The sequence below is a fragment of the Hyla sarda genome, chromosome 2 (genome assembly GCF_029499605.1).
Source record: "Hyla sarda isolate aHylSar1 chromosome 2, aHylSar1.hap1, whole genome shotgun sequence".
Taxonomy (NCBI): Eukaryota; Metazoa; Chordata; class Amphibia; order Anura; family Hylidae; genus Hyla; species Hyla sarda.
In genome coordinates, this window is record NC_079190.1 from 283,692,640 (window position 1) to 283,712,871 (window position 20,232).

At 43.6% G+C, this 20,232-nt stretch overlaps 1 protein-coding gene across 3 annotated transcripts in view; it reads right to left on the reverse strand.

Moving 5' to 3' along the window:
- Positions 1–20,232, reverse strand: part of EYA3 (EYA transcriptional coactivator and phosphatase 3) — a 55,669-nt gene that overhangs the window by 24,445 nt on the left and 10,992 nt on the right. For 2 of the 3 annotated variants that reach the window (XM_056557296.1, XM_056557294.1), the window contains exons 4-9: positions 17,645–17,714; positions 14,240–14,382; positions 12,829–12,960; positions 12,202–12,281; positions 3,060–3,240; positions 766–908 (exon numbers count right to left, since the gene is read on the reverse strand). In XM_056557296.1, the coding sequence (XP_056413271.1) occupies positions 766–908; positions 3,060–3,240; positions 12,202–12,281; positions 12,829–12,960; positions 14,240–14,382; positions 17,645–17,714 (749 nt within the window). The remainder of the gene's footprint in view (positions 1–765; positions 909–3,059; positions 3,241–12,201; positions 12,282–12,828; positions 12,961–14,239; positions 14,383–17,644; positions 17,715–20,232) is intronic. The other variant, XM_056557295.1, reaches the window with a different exon arrangement.

The window sequence follows — 20,232 nt, forward strand, 5'->3', positions numbered from 1 at the left end:
CTTCTCAACACTGATCGCCTAACAAAGTTCAGTAATTTCTGCTATCCTAGTCAGGCTCAAATGACCCCTGTTCTTGACAGTTAGACCCCACACCAAACACTCATCCTATCCTTTGGTTACTTTTACTTTTGTCAAGGGAAATCCTCTTTAATACAGTTAATTTCTTTACTATAAAAGTTTTAAATGGGCATTGTCAGATCCAAAAACATTTTTTTTATGTCGTTACTGATGAAAATTAAAGACCTTTTATAATATTGTTGTTTAAAACATTTTGTATATCTAATAAAGAAAACAGCCCCTGAAAATCCTGCCACTAGGGGTCCCCATCCCTACTGGGAAACTAGATAGTCCTGAAGCAGCAGCAGTTTGTCCTTGAGTTATGGACAAGAGATGACCTATGGACAAAGCTGCATGAGCAGACACACCAATTACCTCCCACCACTACAAGAAAGGAACATACCCCTTCCCTGCGAGGATTTCTAACACTGTGAGCCAATGAAAATAGGTATTTTTATAATAAATATAGGGGTTAGAGGCATAAAAATTAGATTTACATGGTCAAGATTAGGTACAGAGGAACATTTTTGTGAGATCTGACAGGTACACTTTAATATGTAAAAAGGAGTTGCTCAGTCAGGAAAGCCCTCTCCATATACACTACTGCTGCACATGGCCTTTAGAAGGGATTTCTACTTGGGATCTCCTATTAGCCTTTTGCAAGAAGTATACTGGAACTGTGTAGGCTACAGTAACAACTTAACTTACCTCGAGATCACTGTGCTGTGGTGATGAGGCATCAGCTTTCCTACCCTTCCCTCTATTTTTTACCGTTACATTTCTCTTTGTCTGTTCTTCTGGTTCTTTGCTGCTCATTGCTCTCATCATTGCCTGGCCAGACATGGGATCTCCTATAAGAAACCATAAAAAACAAACAAACAATCTATTAGACTTACCTAAACAAGGTGTCTGTAAAATAATTCTACAATATTTAAGTCATGTAGTTTATTTTTAATTTTATTTTGTGAATGTTGAGCAACCTGTCCATTTATAGGACATAAGGCTGCAAAATCCTGCTTCTAGGGTTAGTCACCTGAGGACATTGATTAGGAGGCTCTACTGTCTACCAGCTGAAAAGATAAATCTAAAAATACGTTAATATAAATCAAGAAGTAACTAAAAAATATAAATTAGAACTTGCAAAGCCTAAGATTCAGGTACCCAACATGTGTAGAAAATGCTGCTGGTCCTAATGTTGGATTCCTTTAGACCACTTTAAAGCCAGTACACCTTTAATGGGCATTATCCGATACACAAACTATATGTTGTACATCTTGGCAAAACATTAATCTTTCTAATATACATTAACCTTTCTAATATATTTTTAATAGAAATTGTGGCCTATAAAATCATGGCTTTGTCCAAGCTGAAGCACAGGCATTGACAAAGTCCAGTAATGGGGGTGGGCTAGCACTCCTCTGTGCTCTCTCCTGTCTGATCGTACTCCTCTGTGCTCTCTCCTGTCCTATCAGACAGGAGAGATCACAGAGAAGTCCTATGAGACAGGAGAGCACAGAGGAGTGCTAGCCCACCCTCAGATAGGACTCCTCTGTGCTCTCTCCTGTCCTATCAGACAGGAGAGAGCACAGAGGAGTCCTGAGGGTGGGCTAGCACTCCTCTGTGCTCTCCTGTCTGATAGGAGTTCTCTGTGCTCCCTCCTGTCCCATCAGACAGAAGAGAGCACAGAGGAGTCCTATCAGAGGGTGGGCAAGAACTCCTCTGTGCTCTCCTGTCTGATAGGACAGGAGAGAGCACAGATGAGTGCTATCAGACAGGAGAGAGCACAGAGGAGTGCTATCAGACAGGAGAGAGCACAGATGAGTACTATCAGACAAGAGAGCACAGAGGAGTGCTATCAGACAGGAGAGAGCACAGATGAGTACTATCAGACAGGAGAGAGCACAGAGGAGTGCTATCAGACAAGAGAGCACAGAGGAGTGCTATCAGACAGGAGAGAGCACAGATGAGTGCTATCAGACAGGAGAGAGCACAGAGGAGTACTATCAGACAGGAGAGAGCACAGAGGAGTACTATCAGACAGGAGAGAGCACAGAGGAGTACTATCACACAAGAGAGCACAGAGGAGTACTATCACACAAGAGAGCACAGAGGAGTGCTATCAGACAGGAGAGAGCACAGATGAGTGCTATCAGACAGCAGAGAGCACAGAGGAGTACTATCAGACAGGAGAGAGCACAGAGGAGTACTATCAGACAGGAGAGAGCACAGAGGAGTACTATCACACAAGAGAGCACAGAGGAGTGCTATCAGACAGGAGAGAGCACAGAGGAGTGCTATCAGAAAGGAGAGAGCACAGAGGAGTGCTATCAGACAGGAGAGAGCACAGAGGAGTGCTATCAGACAGGAGAGAGCACAGAGGAGTGCTATCAGACAGGAGAGAGCACAGAGGAGTACTATCACACAAGAGAGCACAGAGGAGTGCTATCAGACAGGAGAGAGCACAGAGGAGTGCTATCAGAAAGGAGAGAGCACAGAGGAGTGCTATCAGACAGGAGAGAGCACAGAGGAGTGCTATCAGACAGGAGAGAGCACAGAGGAGTGCTATCAGACAGGAGAGAGCACAGAGGAGTGCTATCAGACAGGAGAGAGCACAGAGGAGTGCTATCAGACAGGAGAGAGCACAGAGGAGTACTATCAGACGAGAGAGCACAGAGGAGTGCTATCAGACAGGAGAGAGCACAGAGGAGTGCTTGATCTAGTAATTTGTGCCTGTGCTTCATCTAGTAATTTGTAAAGGCGTAATGTGAAAAACCTTTTATATTTATCGCATATAGTGCCCTAACTGTGATGCTGCATACCAATGATATAAAGGAGGCAAAAAGGCAGTACCCATACAGCCATGTAAGAAAAATATCACAATGTATAAAAATCTATAAAAGGTTGTCAACAAAATATTCTTCCACAGCCACGAACAAGTAGAATCAGCAAGTATGTTGCATCTCCACATTAAAATGACATAAATTATTACAATAAATACAAACCAGAAACTGGTCTCTGAGTTGTCAGTGCTGGGGATGTTGAACCAGTTTTATTCTCTTGAAAATCTGATGTCACCATGTTGTTCTCTGCAGTGCCAGCAGGTGTTGCTGCTGATGTGAAGTTTTGATTTGGATAACATTGTGGAAACTGATTCTGTCCAAGGATTGTATATGTGGGGTATTCCTTAAAGAAACAAAATAGTCAAATTAATATCCTAATTGCAGAAAAATAAACTATAATAATTATAAAAGCCATTTCCAAACAAGTGATGAGATCATATAGTGGAACCTGGCGGTGATTCAGATTGGTAAAAAGACAGAAGGTTATTTTTTACACGTTAAAGAAAGCCAGTTGTCAATGTTCAACTAACTAGAGATACGAGGACAATCTTGTACTGCAGTTAGAAAACTAAAAGCAACTATTTCGGACGTACCAGATATGTCACACCAGGCATCGCTCTAAACTACATGCAAAGTTTAAATTACTTACGCAACCCTTCTATATTGCTATTTATCTGACCCAGTAATGTGAAGCACAGTATTGTGCCTCACACCTCCTGTTTCATACATATCTTTTTCCATTTCTTGGGATTGTTAACAGTAAAGTAGGTGGTGGCTGGTGGAAGAGTGGCAGACATGTCCACCTGGGCTCTCATCTGTCCCACATGGGAGAGATTGTAATATTACTTGCCATTCTTCTTAGCTCTTCTTTAAGGACTTTTGGTCTTTGTTTTACTGTTGGAGGTGTGTGCAAGCCTTTCACCATCCCCCCTCTCACAAATTTATTACCATTTAGCCTTAAGATCCTGAATGAGGAGGTCTCTAAGGATATTCTTTTATGTTAAACTGAGTAAAAGGAGATATTTTTGGACTCCCTGTAAAATCTCTCTCGTAACCTTCATTGGGGTACACCGATACTGATTGGGTATATGCTCTTTCCACTAGGAGGCACTGACACTAGGTTATCAGTTTTGTCACAAAGCAGTAGGAGAAGCCAACAAAGAAATATGTCCAAAAGGACCCTAGAAAAGAATAAAGAAAACAATAACCGGAAAAGAATATTCGGACAAAAAAGGAAGAAGGGTCTTGGCAGTGTCTACCAATGAAGGCTGTGAGAGAGATTTTACGGTGAGTACAAAAAAAATCTCCTTTTCACTGTCGCTCTTCATTGGGGGACACCTATACTGATGGGACATACCAAAGCAGTCCCCTAGGGTGGGAAGAACAACCACTAGCGAAAGGGGATCAGTCCCGAGACAGAACTTACTCATCCGTAAGGCCTGCGGATGAGACCCTAGGTCAGAGATAACCGAGGCCCAGAAACTGAGCTACCGGAAGATCCCCCCCCCCCCCCCCCCAGTCCATGGAGATGGGCTTGGACACCAAGGAAGAGACCGTGCTTCGTACAGACTCTAAACCTATGTCCATATAGAGAGACAAGAAAAGGACCACTAGGAAACCAGATGGGCCGGAACAGTCCTGGAAGGAAGTAGGAAAACAATGCTAAAGAACACAGAACCAGAGGGCCAGCCCGGTTGGAAAACAAAAATGGAAAAGGACACAACAAGAGAACCCCATCGAGAGTCAACTGATTCAAGAGAAAATGGTGGAAAATTGCCAGGGAAAGCAGTGGACGCCTGAGCAGAAGGCGAGCACAGAAGATGGAGACCAGAAAACCACTGAAAAAAAAAAAAAAAAGAGACTGAAATAGTCTCTAGAGAGGTTTGACACATAAGATCAATAGGGGAGATTTATAAAAACCTGTGCAAAAGAAAAGTTGTCCAGTGGCCCATTGCAAAATGAAAGTGATCTGATTGGTTGCTGAGGCTTTTGTTAAAAATGAAAGAAGCGATCTGATTGGTTGCTATGGGCAACTTGGCAACCTTTCTCTGTACAGGTTTTGATAAATCTCCCCCAATGACCTGAACAGCCGCAGACCAAAAAACCTCTATCCCAGGGGCACGCCGCGAGCACCCGGAAGGCGAAATTAGTTTGACTGGTAGAATCCAGATGACCGGAACGCCCATCATTTTGGGAGTACATGGACCCCAAAGGAGGAGACTGAAGGTAAGAATGGCCAAGAAAGATTTGCATATGCTAATTTTCCCATATGCAAAAATTTGTACGCCAGTCTCACACAGTAGTATTAGAGCCTTCTTTAGACCACACAAGCTGGAAGCAGAGAGGATGATCACTGATGTGTGCTGTGAAAAAAAAAAAAAAAAAAAAACAATATTCGTAATTACGAATATATAGTGCTATATTCGCAAATTCACGAATATGCAATATTCGCGAATAAAATTTGCATTGCGAATATTCACGAGCAACACTAATAGGGAGGCACAGCTCTCGCAGGTTTCAGTGATGTCGCACCTGCTGGGGAACGCCCACTTTCTCCTGTCGGGAGCTCCCACTGAGAAAGGTATGATACAGAGCTTTTTAAAAGCTCAGAACATTTTGTTAAGGGCAGGAGGGGTGTATAATATAATCTGAGTTAGTTTAGCCCTGGAGCATCAGCACGGCAGTGATATTCTGTGGGCGCGCTGCCTCCAGACTGTACATGCCAGTGAGCCAATGCGCGCAGCCCTTGCGTTCACAGCGCTCTCTCCCGCCTGTCTGACAGGCAGATAGCGAGCACAGGCTGACTGAATTCGGACCGATTGTCCAGCTGGGATCGGTCCGAATTCAGCAGTGACGTCACAGCAGGCTGCAGCCGGCCACTAGGAGGGAGACCCCTAGTGGCTGGATTTCAAATAGAAAATACAATATTTTTAACACAAAAAGTAGATTTTTACTTACCGTTAAATCTTTTTCTCGGAGGATCCATTGAACACAGAACCGTGGGTATATGCTCTTGCCACGAGGAGGCGCTGACAATAGGCATACAAAAGTCAGCCCCTCCTGGCAGAATATACCCCGCCTACTGACCCTGAGCTAATCAGTTTAGTCCCCAAGCAGTAGGAGGTAACCAACACAGAAAAACCCAAACAAACCGTAAATCACAAACCATGGGTGGGTGTGGTGTCCCCCAATGGATCCTCAGAGAAATATTTTACGATAAGCATAAAAATCTACTTTTCTCGGTCGGTACCATTGGGGAACACAGAACCGTGGGACGTACCAAAGCAGTCCCCGGGGTGGAAAAAAAAATACCCAACACAGAATCAGGCAGAGGACTGAGCCACTGCCACCTGCAACACCTTGCGGCCCAAACCTGCGTCAGCTGACGCAAAAGGGTGCACTTGATAGAATTTGGTGAAAGTGTGCAAGGACGACCAGGTGGCTGCCTAACAGACTTGCAGGGCCGAAGCCCTAATGCGTAGAGCCAAAGAAGTCCCAACGGAACGTGTGGAATGCGCTGTCACCCGAAAGGGCAGGACCTTCCCTTTTCGACGGTACGATTCCGAAATGGCAGAGCGGATCCACCGCGAAATGGTCGCCTTGGAAGCTGGAAGACCCTTGCGACTACCCTCTGGAATCACAAAGTCACCCTGGCGAAAAGAGGAGGTGACCGAAAGATAAATCCGAACAATGTCCAGGCTGTGAAGAGGGGAGCGACAGGAAAGAGACGCCAACTCAGAGACCCTCCTAATGGAAGTGATAGCAATGAGAAAGGTGACCTTCCACGAAAGTATGCGAAGAGAAGCGTCCCGAAGAGGTTCGAATGGAGCCTCCCTCAAAGCCCCAAGCACCAGGCTGAGTTCCCAAGGAGGAGTAGGAGACCCGAAAGGTGGCGCCTTATCTGCCACACCCTGCAGAAAAGTGCGACATGAGAATTAGGAGCCAACTGCCGTTGGAACAAAATAGAAAGAGCAGACACTTGACCCTTAAGAGAGCTGAGGGTCAAATGCTGATCCAACCCGGATTGGAGAAAAGCAAGAATGTGCGGAAAGGAAAACACGACCGGGGAAACGGATTGTGCCTCACACCACTGGAAAGAAGCCTTCCAAGTGCGAGGTAAATCCTGGCGGAGGAGGGCTTTCATGCCAACCCCGGAGGAAAACCCCCGAGCTCTCAAAACCGCGGTTTCAACCGCCACGCTCTCGAAAGCAGCGACAGTAAACTGGGGTGGCAGAGAGAGCCCTGGGAGAGCAGATCAGGGCAAAGTGGAAGACGCAGCAGTACGTCGGTGACCAGCCGAATCGCGTCTGCATACCGGGCCAGGCTGGAGCCACCAGAATGGCGGGAACGCCCTCCGCCTTGAGTTTCCGCAGAACCCTGGGCAGGAGAGGCGGAAAGAGGTAAGGTACATGGAAGGACGACCATGGAATGACCAGAGCGCCCACCGCCAGAGGGTCTCGCGACTTCGCCACTAAGCGGGGAACCCTGTTGTGGTGAGACGCAATGAGATCCACATTTGGGGTCCCCAGAGATTGCAGATCTGTGCAAACACCTCCGTATGGAGAGACCACTCCTCGGATCGGCGAAGAGCGGCTGAGAAAGTCCGCTTCCCAATTCTCCACTCCCGGGATGTGGATCGCGGAAAGAGCAGGAACTCGAGCCTCGGCCCAGATGAGAATCCTGGAGACCTCCTCCATTGCCGAGCGACTTCGCATGCCACCTCGGCGATTGATGTTTGCAACAGCCACATACATCAATCGTCAAGGTGGCACGCAAAGTTGGCACGCGTTGCCCAACTGAATACGGACTGGCCGATCCTGAAGGAGGATCTCACAGTGGAGGAGGCAAAGAAAGATGGCCAAGAGCTCCAGAAGATTGATGGGAAGGCAAGCTTCCGGAGGAGACCAGCGACCCTGGACAGTCAGATCCTGAAACACACCTCCCCAGCCCTGGAGAATCGCATCGGTCATAACGATCTGCCAGTGGAGGGGGAAGCAAGGACCTCCCCTGAAGGAGGGGAGAATGGAGCCACCGAAGAAGGGACAGCCGAACAGCTGGGGGCAAAAGGATCCGCTGATCCAGGGATAACGGAGATTTGTCCCACCTGGCCAAAATGGCCAGCTGGAGGGGACGATCATGAAATTGGGCGAAGGGAACCGTCTCCATGGCAGCCACCATCTGGCCCAGAACTTCCATGCAGAAAGGAATTGGAATCAGGGAGGGACGTCGCAGGCGACGGACACCCTGCTGCAGAGAGCAACGTTTGTCCAACAGAAGGAGAACATGAGCTGCTGCAGTGTCGAAAAGGAGACACAGAAATATCAGAGACTGGGAGGTGGAGAGGTGAGACTTCTCTCGGTTGACCACCCAGCAGAAAGATTATAGTGTCTGTAAAGTGAGATAAAGGCTCTCCAGGTTTTGGGACTGGGACGGGGCTTTGATCAAAAGGTCGTCCAGGTAGGGGAGAACTGAGATCCCCTGGCTCCGAAGAATGGCAATCATCGCCACCATGACCTTGGTGAAGACCCTGGGAGACGTAGCCAAGCCAAAAGGGAGAGCCACAAATTGAAAGTGACCCGCCAAGACAGGGAAACGAAGAAAACGCTGATGGGCTGGGAAAATAGGGATGTGGAGATAGGCGTCCTGGATGTCTACCAACGAAAGAAAATCCTCCTGGTCCATGGAGGCCACCACGGCAAATTGCGGTTGAGTAACTTGAGGTCCTGAATGGGACGGACAGAGCCCTCCTTCTTGGGAACGAAGAAGAGGTTCGAGTAGAACCCTGAAAAATGCTCCCCTGGTGGAATTGGTACTAACACTCCCTGAGACAGGAGTGCACGTAAAGCAACCTGAAAGGCCGCTACCAAAGAAGGGGAACAAGGAGGGCAGGATCGGAAGAAGCAATCCCTTGGGATGGAAGCAAATTCTATCAGATAACCCTCCAAAAATACGCCCCGTACCCGAGAGTCCTGAATCTGAGCCAGCAAAATGTCCCGGAAAAGAGACAGATGACAAAGGGGTGGGGGCACCCCTTCAGGAAGAGGAATGCTTATGGGTACCAGACTTGGCAGTGAAACCAGCAGAGCAGTTGCCAGACTTCCCGGAAGGACGTGTCTTGAAGGAGAGGGCTTTCCGAGCTTGGGAGTGCGATTGTTTGGGAGGACGACTCCATGCAAATGGCCGAAAGGGCCGAAAGGAAGTAGTCTTCCGATTGAGATCAGAGCGACGAGACTTGCTCTGCGGCAGCAGAGAACTCTTGCTTGGAGCGGCGAATGGCAACCAAATTACCTGAAGCAAAAGACGTGCAACGAGCAGACTACAAGGCTGCTGAGCAGAGAAAAAGTCACTGGACTGAGAGAGCTGGTGAGCAACATCCGTCAAGTCCTCCTGGGGAGCACCTGAAAGGATGCCCTGGCGAAGTTGGGAAGCCAAAACAGCCTTGGCCACCCAAGCTGAAGCAAAGACAACCGGGCTGCTTTAAAGGCACATTTTGCCAAGTTCTCGATCTTCTTGTCCGCAGGATCCTTAAGTGATGCTGCGTCTTCCAGAGGCAGAGTTGTGGATTTGGACAGGCGGAAGACTGGAGGATCAACCATAGGCAGCACTGTCCACTTGGAAACTAGGTCCGGAGGAAAGGGAAACTGAGCTTGAATTTTCTAGTTTCCCTGAAGCGTCTGTCCGGGTCCTTCCAAGCCGCGTTCAACAAGGCGTTACATTCCGCATGAGAACTGAAAGCCTTGGAAGTACGCAGAGAACGACGAAAAGAAACTTCCGGATCAGGTTCCGAAGTTCTTGGGTCCTCCAGATGAAAAAAAGTGTCCCTGATAGTTGACACCAATCCGTCCACCATTTCAGACACTGCTGAGTGGCCCTCATGATCCGATTCCGACCAGTCATCAGTTATTTCCCCAGGAAAGTGGGAACCTGTGGAGGTAGCCTTGGACAGAGGAGTGCGAGACCTGGAACGAGAAGACTGAGACCTAGGATGATGACCTGGAGAACGGCCCCTGGATAGGTAGCGCAGCCGGTGAGCAGGGAAAGAAGAGCGAGACCTGGGGGAAGAGTGTCTATCCGGAGGGCACGACTCTGGAGAAGAGTCGAAGGTAATTACTTAGAGCGCTTGTGAGCGCGTTGGAATAGGGAAGACTGCAAGGAAGACTGCTCCAAGGCGGAAGCCACTGATTTGGAGACCCTAGCCAGTTTGGAAATCAACTGGGAAAGGGAAGATACCCACTCTGGGTGAGGAACAGGCCCCACGCATTCCAGGGGAAAATCAGGAGAAACAGAAATAGACGGCATGTGGAACCACCGTGAATTTTGGCCTTACAGCCCACACAATTATAATAGGTGACCAGGGATGCGGTAGCCTGCCGGGGGGGGGGGGGGGGGGGTGTTGGTCTGGTTCTCTGGTTCTGGGGTCGGGCATAGCAGCTGGCAATAGTAGGCCGCAATAAAAAAAAAAGAGGGAACAACCTCGCCAGTTCTGTGTCCCGCTGGTGGAGCTGGAGCAGAAGACAGGCTGTAGTGCTGGCGCTGAGGAGACCAGGAGCAGCTGTGCGATATGGCCCACGGAGCAGAAGAGAAGAGGGGAGGGGCTAACAGTCCATGGTGGAGGCTGTCTCTGTTCCAGAACAGCCCTCGTTGGTGGAAAATGACCCCCAGGTGCGCCCACCGCGCTGATGGGTACATCAGTGACCCCCCCAAATGTGGGCGGGGAGAAGCTCCAGCCCTGGCCGGTATGATTAAGTTATGCGACTGCCCCATGCGGCTGTAAGTGCCGGCGCACATGAAAATCAAAGGCACCGGCCGCGCATCTAGGTAACGCTGCGCTGTAATACCCCCAAAGCAAGCAGTGCCGGGGAGGCAAAAGGGGAGGAAACTGCTCTCCAGAGACTTAGAGAATGGCAGTGGAAAAAGAAAGGGGGAGAGGAGGGGGGAGATATACTTACCCTGTACCCGGGGGACCTGGACCAAGGTGCAACCCCAGGCGCTGGCCGTTGGCGGGAAGGGGTTAATGGTGCATACTCTATCCCCCGTGCCCCTTAGCCGCAAATGGGGGAAGAGGTAGCGCCATTCTCCTGAACCCCCCACCTAAAAACAAGAAAATTAAAAGGATAAAAGAACCTAACACAGGCCCTAACTATAAAACAAAAAAGAAGACCAGGTCTGGAGAGAGCTCCAGACCTGTGTCTGCCTCCTATGACACCAAGCTAAAACTGATTAGCTCAGGGTCAGTAGGCGGGGTATATTCTGCCAGGAGGGGCCAACTTTTTTCTTTGTATGCCTAGTGTCGGCGCCTCCTAGTGGCAAGAGCATATACCCACGGTTCTGTGTCCCCCAATGGTACAGACCGAGAAAAAAGAATTGATGTATATTAGTGATATGTTGCAGTACACAAGTACTACAACATATAAAAAAAAAAAAAGTTCATGACAGTGCCCATTTAAAGGAGATGGGTTAGGACACCTACACCATGAGCAGAACGCATGCAGGTAGCCTTAGGAGCGGTGACGGCTCGGAGCAGTGCGCTATAGAAGTGCCTGCTAAAACAGTTGCGCAGCTCAGAGGCCGTGATATGTAGTTTTGAATCGGTATCACTTTTGCGTATGTGACTTTTTGATCACTTTTTTTTTTTTTTTCATTTTCCTGGCATCTGATGTAACCAAAAAGTAGCAAATTCGTATCAGTATTCTCGTGATCTAAGACGACGCGGGACGGAGGCCGATGAGGGGGAAATCTTGGATCACCGCAGGCAGGCAGTGCCTTGGGCAATCCAATCATCCATTCAAAGTGCCGCAGATGCTGTGATCAGCGTGAACGCTAATGTCTGCCATTACCGGTGGGTCCCTGGCAGCTGATCACAGGCAGGACCTGCTGTGCATCATGTGAGCATCGCTCTGGTGCTCGCATCATGTACAGGATGTAAATGTACAACCTGGTGCGCAAAGCACCAGCATATCAGGATGTACTTTATGTTCACAGTTTCCAGCATCTACAGTCATGTGAATGCTAGGATTTCCATGTCTATGTAGCATCAACTATAAATGCAGGAATGTCGGTGCCCAGGATATAGCGAAGGGCATTTTTTTTTTTAAATGCCTAAAAATCACTTTAGTGACATCACAAAACCCCACTGATCACCATGAAGTAGACCAAATAAGATTAAATGTAATTGTACATTTCAGCAAAGTGAATTTCTTTAAAAGAGGGCATTCAAGAGAAATAAAGGAATAACAAGGAAGCTTACAATCAGGAAACCTAGGGAAAAAAAAAGGTAAAACAGCTTTATATTAAATATAGTTACCTGGTTTGAGATGGTGGCAACTGCTGGCACTGTAATATTGGCTACAGGAGATGTGCTGGAAATCACATTTGCATTTGTAACTGAAAACGCAGAATACAAAATATTAGTATTCATTAAAAAATATGTACAGACAATATATGTTATAGACAATATGTATATCGAACAGCGGCTCAGATTTATTTCCTGTTTTTTTAAAATCACACCACATAAGGCTTTTAGTTTCTTATCCCACTAGATTGATTACTAGTATGACTGCCACTTAGTGTTATTTGGATAGTTTTCTTGCATACAACTAACTCCGTGCATCAATCATGTTACCAATGTGGCACTATGCAGCAGAATATGTAGAGAAACCTAGAGAAATGTATTGTGAACACGAGAAAGAAAAAAAAAAAATACAAAAAACAAAACAAAAAGGCATGCCTCTTTTCAGGTTTCTAAGCAGAACTGTTTAGGTAGGTACAAAATACCAAAATCCAACAGAAAGTCATGGTAAATCTATTTGGAAAGATGTGAACATGCTTGAAATTAGTCAATCGAAACACATTGTGCACATATGTGCTAAAGGTTAAATAAGCCCCAAAACATATGACCATTTTTCTTCTTCTATGTGGAGTTATATTTTACCTTGGGCAGGATAGGAATATAGTACAGGGCTGGACTGGCTACTGGTGACTCCTGAAGAACAAGTCAAGACTGTAGTAGGATTTGGCGTCTGGACTAAACCACTTTCAGACTTGATACCTGGCCACAAAGCACCTGAACATATCAAATAAGAAATAGAAAGATTAGTATAAAACTGAACACATGAAAACCATGTCGACATTGATTAATTATCTTACCAAAAAGTTACAACTTAAAACTCGAAATCCTTCAGTGGACATAAGTAAAAGGTTCTCAAAATATACATTGTTTTTATGGTGCAACTGTAATAAACCATAAACAAACTATATGAATTCAGTATTGCCATTATCCTACTAACCTGCATAACAAGCTTCCTCATTTGAACCGCATAAACAGCATCAGAGCCAGAGTGTCATATGTACCCCAGAATGATACCAAAATAAACATAAAATCGGCAAAAATAATTTGGTTCCAACCGCTGGGAACTCTGGCTCTCCCCAGGAATGGAGTGTGTTGACCCTCGCACGAACAGTGACCAACACGCTCCCTCCATGTATCTATATTGAAGATACAGCATTTAGGTATCTCCGGCTCTCGGGTTGGGGGGGGGGGGCACATGCCGGCTGCCGCTATCCGTTCATGGGGAGAGCCAGGACACCGAATAGAATTTTGCGGTTGGGTCTGCTTTCAGCAAGGAGAGCTCTTGCTCTGTGATTGACACTTCAGACATAATTGTTTTGTGCAATTTGCACAATTCATTGACACAGTACAGCTTGTACACAAGCCGCAGAACTTGTGTCTATGTTTACATAAAGGATAAGGTTTTCAGCAGATTTCGCTTCTCTCCTGCTCTAGAGTGCATGGAATTGCACTCAGGAATTCTGCTGTGTGAACCTTAACATTGGTGTGAATGGGTCTTCCGGCATTCCAGTGGCAGAGGATTCTGATGCTGAAATCGATCAGCCGCTAGAATGAACCTGTTCATGCTTTTGGCTGAATTACGTGTGCACTGCATTGCCATCAATGGTGAAGGCGCAGGTCCACTGAAGGATTTCGTCAGCAGCGGCCAGATGGAATCTCTGATCAGGATTCCAAGAGCAGAGATTTCTCAGTGTGAACGTACCACAAGGAGAGGTGATCTATAGCCTAGAAAACCAGCAGTAAAAAGCAGCTGTAACATGAAAATGAGGCACATTTGAAAATATATATTTCCAAAAAATTGTATAAAATGTACATGCCCTACAATTTAATTACACAGAGGGGGTCCTTTTGTAGGGGACCTTCCTCAATGACGCCGCCACAACACATCTTTAACAGCTGATTTTAAAAGGACCTGCAAGGTGGAAGGAGGGTGTCCAAATTGGACCTTTATATAAATACAATCGCATAAACATAGAACACTCAAGTACTTTACCAAAGGGAGGTAGACCATAGGTTTGAGATGCTTGAGGGTATGTGGTGTATGGCTGAGACTGCTGCAACGACTGATATTGAGTCTGCCCACTGTAAGTTGACATTGATTCTGCTACAGGTACAGAAAGGATGTGTGTATATGGCCTAGAGGAAAAGAGGATAAAAAAAATTATAAGAGCAGCATAAACTCATCTATTTACTCATGCAACATTAAAGGAGTAGTCTACTGCAGACTATTCCCACTCTGTTGTCCCCAGGCTGAAAAAAATTAGAACACAAACTTTCACTTACCTTCCTGCGTTTCCCCGAAGCGCCGCTACATCTGATGGGTCCTCCGTTCTGGTCTTCATCCTTCTTCCATGTGCACAGATAGTCACGCGGCACTCAGCCCATCACCGGTTGCAGCGACGTCCCGCCTCAGCCGGTGATAGGCTGGGCACCGTGTGACCATAGGACTGATCAGCTGTAGCGGAGCTCCAGAGGAACATAGGAAGCTGAGTGAAAGTTTGTTTTCAATAATTTTTTTTTTTTTTTAGCTTGGGCACAACAGAGGGGGAATAGCCTGCAGTAGACTACTCCTTTAAAGAGGTTTTACAAACTCAAAATTCTCTATCCCAGTGGTTGGACCTCCTGCAATACGCTGTCTTGGCAGCCGAAGGGTTTAACCTTGCCTACCGAGGCTAATGTGACTACCAATAGAACACAGATGTGATGGATCAATGCAGAATAAAATATCCTGCACTGATCTGTATGAGCCATCTAATGATGGCTCATACAAGCCCCCAAGGGGTACTAAAAGTAAAAAAATAAAAAATAAATAAACACACACACAGAAATGGACTCTTTCCATACAAAAAGTTTAAAATCACTGTCCTCCTTATACCCCATTTTCTATATAAAAAAACACAAGTCAAAATATACACATTTGGTATTAGTTGACCGAAGTATTATAATATACCGTATAATTATTGATCCTGCATGGTGAATGGTGTAAATGAAGAAAAAAATATATATACCAATATTGGTCAAATCACAAAAAAAAACCTTTTCGTCATAGATTTTGTGGTAAAATGACAGATTCCTTTACAATGTACAATTGGTCTCACATAAAACAAGCCCTCATTATGGCCATGTTGATTAAAATGGAAAGAATTATGGATTTTAAATTAAAAATTAATTTTTTATTAAATTAAAAAATTCTAAATTTAAATTGCAAAAATGGAAATTCGTCATTAAGGGGTAGCTTTTTAGATTTAGAAGTAAATGTAGGCAGAAAATGAGATGACCTTTTCTCTTGACCAGACAAACTGGTAGATCTGAAAGTGCTTGCACCTAGCTTTTTTTTTTTCCTTTTTCTGACAAATTTTTTATTCCCACCTTTTAATTTTTGGTACATCATGGAGGATGCTATCTTGACGGAGCTATTTTTAACAGCATTTGGAGTTTTGCTTTAAAGAAGTACCCATGAACCATAGACAACAATAGACAGAACCTGTCCGATTTAAATGAACTGAAAAAGGCTACTGGCTCTGTGACCCTTTTAAAAGCAGTGGGGTGCTGAGAGGAACCTAACAGGACAGAGAACAGGAGGTTTTACTTCACTTCCACATCTTATTCCAGCAGGGAAAATGGCACAGTATATATTAGAATACAATCGGTCTGGCCATGAGGGAACAAAATATAAATTTTTGCTATTTGGAATACCTCCTTTTTGTCTATACCCAGCAGAAAAGCATTTTAGTGACAGCTAGGGCGATAAGACAAATTAACTTTACCTCCAGTTTTCTCTGTGTATTAAAGAGGTACTTCAGTGACTTTTTTAATCAACTGGTGTCAGAAAGTTAAACTGATTTGTAAATTACTTCTTTAAAAAAATCTTAATCCTTCCAATACTTAGCTGCTGCCTTATACTACAGAGGAAGTTCATGTGCGGCAGGTGTAGTCAGCTAGCTCACCTCCACGTTGGGCCAATGCAAGCAAAGGTGTCGACGCACCCAGCAAACAAGAACGTCCATCACGCCAGCTTTTCTTATGAACTTCCAGCTTTACTGCAATATAAATAATCCAACACACAGGACAGGAGAATGGTATGTTGGATTGTTCTCCTGTCCTGTGTTTTGGATTATTTATATTGAAATAAAGCTGGAAGTTCATAGGAGAAGCTGCTGTGCTGGAAATTCTTGTTTACAGAGGAAGTTGAGTTGTTCTTTTCTGTCTGAACTTTCTCTGGAGAATATAGCAGCTGATAAGTACTAGAATGATTAAGATTTTTAAATACAAGTAATTTACAAGTCTGTTTTTGGACATTCTGGAGCCATTCCATTAAAACCAAAAAAAAATTTCCACCGAAGTACCCCTTTAAAGAAATCACTCAGAATGGAACCCACCACAAATTTGAAGAGTCTCTAATTTTAACATAATGGCAGTGAGGCCAAGTGCGGCAAAATGCACTCCAGAAAACTAAAGCTCTGGTTTTGTGCAAATACTCAAAGCAATCAATGTTATTTTACCATTTCAGACTATTTGTATTAGCCTTGCTTTGAAGGGGTACTCCAGTGGAAAACATTTTTCTTCTTCATATCAACTGGTGCCAGAAAGTTACAGATTCGTAAACTACTTCTATTAAAACATCTTAATCCTTCCACTACTTAGCTGCTGTATGCTCCAGAGGTTCTTTTCTTTTTTGAATTTCTTTTCCGTCTGACCACAGTGCTCTCGGCTGACCCCTCTATTCATGTCAGGAACTGTCCAGAGCAGGAGAGGTTTGCTATGGGGATTTGCTTGTACTCTGGACAGTTCCTGGCATGGACAGAGGTGTCAGCAGAGAGCTCTGTGGTCAGACTGGAAAGAAATACAACTTCCTGTGGAGTATAAAGCAGCTGATAAGTACTGGAAGGATTAAGATAGAATTAATTTACAAATCTATTTAACTTTCTGGCACCAGTTGTTAAATAGTAATAGTAATAGTAGTAATAATAATAATAATAATAGTAATAGTAGTAATAATAATAATAATAATAGTAATAGTAGTAATAATAATAATAATAATAGTAATAGTAGTAATAATAATAATAATAATAGTAATAGTAGTAATAATAATAATAATAATAGTAATAGTAGTAATAATAATAATAATAATAGTAATAGTAGTAATAATAATAATAATAATAGTAATAGTAGTAATAATAATAATAATAGTAATAGTAGTAATAATAATATATATATATATATATATATATATATATATATATATATATATAGTTTTCCACTGGAGTACCCCTTTAATGTTGAAGAAGATCTATTCTCAAATATGCAATGAGAAAAAATGCTTGGAATAGGTTAACAAACAACAGAAAAAGACCATTCACATTTGCTGAAACTTAAGTGTTTAAAGCAGCACACTTACTTTGAGGCATACAGTTGGCTTGTATAATCCCCAGGGGTACGGGATATGTAGTCAGCACAAGGAAGGACTGCTAGAGAGAGAAAAAAAAAAGTCCAAAATGCATTTGAATGGATATAAAAAAAAAAAATACATAGGGTGAATTCCATTGGAGTTACATTTTGGTATCTAAATGTTCCAAAATAAATCTAAGTGTCCTTTTGTCAGTTCCTCCTTACCAAGAGCAGATGCAAAATGTTGCATAAATTCTGCAAGAAATGTGCTTTACTCTTGAAACCCAACACATTTACAACAGAAAAATTCTATTACAACTATAAGTCTGTGCTGGATGAAAACAGACCTAGGACTTTAGAAAAATCCTAAAAAGATAATAGCTTCTCTGTGTTTCTACTACTGCAGAGCCAACATGTGGATGCTAGTTCTGGTAAGGAGCAATGACAGTTATACATAAAAGAGACACCAGTAAATCCTGTCAAATTTCAGGTTTACATTGGCATTAACTCAACCCCTTAAGCACATGGACCGTAAAGGTTTGGCGCGGCAGCCAGTAACTTCACGCACAGCGCTGTACTATTCATGCATGGCAATGAATAGTATTAGCAATCTAATGATTGCTATAAATAGTCCCCTATGGGGACTTAAAAAGTGTAAAATAAATGAAAAAAAAAAAATACAAAAGTTAAAAAAAAAAATGTGAAAAAGCCCCTCATCCAATAAAGATTTAAATCACCTCTTTTCCACGGTATAACCAAAAAAGCGTAAATTATATACACAAATGTCCAAACTATAAAAATATAATGTTAACGATCCTATACGGTCAAACTGCGTAAATATGGAGAAAAAAATAAACGTCCAACATTTCTGCTTTTTGGTTACATCTTATTGCAAAAAAATAAAATAAAAAGCGATAAAGTAAAAAAAAAAATTAACTACAGATCATGGCACAAAAAAATTAGCCCTTACACATCCCAGTATACGGAAAAATGAGAAAGTTAGAGGAGGTCAAAATAGGGCAATTTTAAAAGTACTGATTTTTGTTAAAAAAAAAAAAAGTTTAAGATTTTTATTTTTTTATTTTTTTTAACAGCAGTACAATAATAGAAATGTATGTAACCATGGGTATCCTTTTAATCTTATTAACCCAAAAAATAAAGAAAACATGTCATTTTTTTCCATAAAGTTTAAAGCGTGAAAATGAAATCCGCCCAAATTTGCTAAATTTAGATTTTCGTTTACATTTCCTTATCACAATTTTTTTTGTTTTTTTTGGGGGGGGGGTTTACCGTACATTTGATGGTAAAATGAGTGATATCATTACAAAGTACAATTGGTTGCGCCAAAAATAAGCCTTTATATGAGCCAAAATGGGCTGTCCTCTTAAGGGTATGTTCACATTGAGGAATTGGAGAGGAATTTCCACGAGTAATTCGGCTCGCTTTTCCTCTCCAAATCATTCAGCAGTGAAATCCCCATAGAGCTGTACAGAATTTCTGCCCCTCAGTTCACACTGAGGAATTTCCTCAAGCAGAATTATGGCGAGGAAGTCTGTTCCACTTGAAGAAAGAACATGTTCTTTCTTTCAGGCGGAATCAGCGTCGTTCTCCCATAGAGATCAATGTTATTTTATTTTTTGAGTCAGAAGCATTTCCACGTGGAATTCGCGCGGAATTTCCGCATGAAGAAAAAAAATATTTTTATGAATAGAAATACTTGATACTCCTCCTCCGCATGAAACCTGCATTTCCGCACGGAATTTCGAACCAATTCTGCGCCAAATTGCTGCTAATTCTGAGCGGAAAAAACACTGTTTTGGGGCGGAAATCTTCAGCGTGATTTCCGCCCCAATTCCTCAGTGTGAACATACCCTAAGGGTTTAAAGGAGTTATGCAGCAATACCAAAACAGAGCTAATTTCTACCAAAAAACAGCACTACACCTCTCTGCAGGTTGTGTGTGGAATTACAATTTGGCTCCCTTCACTTCAATAGAACTAAGCTGCAAAACCACACCTAAAGACAAATTTTTTTTTTTTTTTTCCTAGTGCTGGATAAGGCTAGGTTCACATGGCCATTCTCTCCTGTCCCGCTATTCTCCCCTCATTGCTGCTAAATGGACCATACTAACAAAATGATGCAAAGGGATGCCATTGTAATGTCATCCTTTTGCATCAGTCTCTCATTAGTTTGTATACTTTATTGTGCGTTTTCATTTTTGTCTGGATACATCATGCTCAGAATAATGGATCAAAAAGAGAATGGAAAAAACAGATAAACGAATGACCATAAAGGCTCACCCTTTTCCCATTGACTTCAATGTTAAATGTATCATATCCGTTTCTAATTTTTTTTGACAGGGGGAAAAAAAAAATACTGCATGCATTTTTATTCCTGTCAAAAAAATGGATTGGAAACGAAATGGGTGCAAATGAATGACAAAGGATTATAAAACAATCTCACTGAAATTAATTGGATCTATTAACAACCATTTGCAAAAGGCTTGAACGGAATTAAAGGGCTACTCCGTTGCTCAGCCTTTGGAACACACTGTTTCGAACACGGAAGCTGGGAGCTTGTTATGCCATAGCTCCGCCCC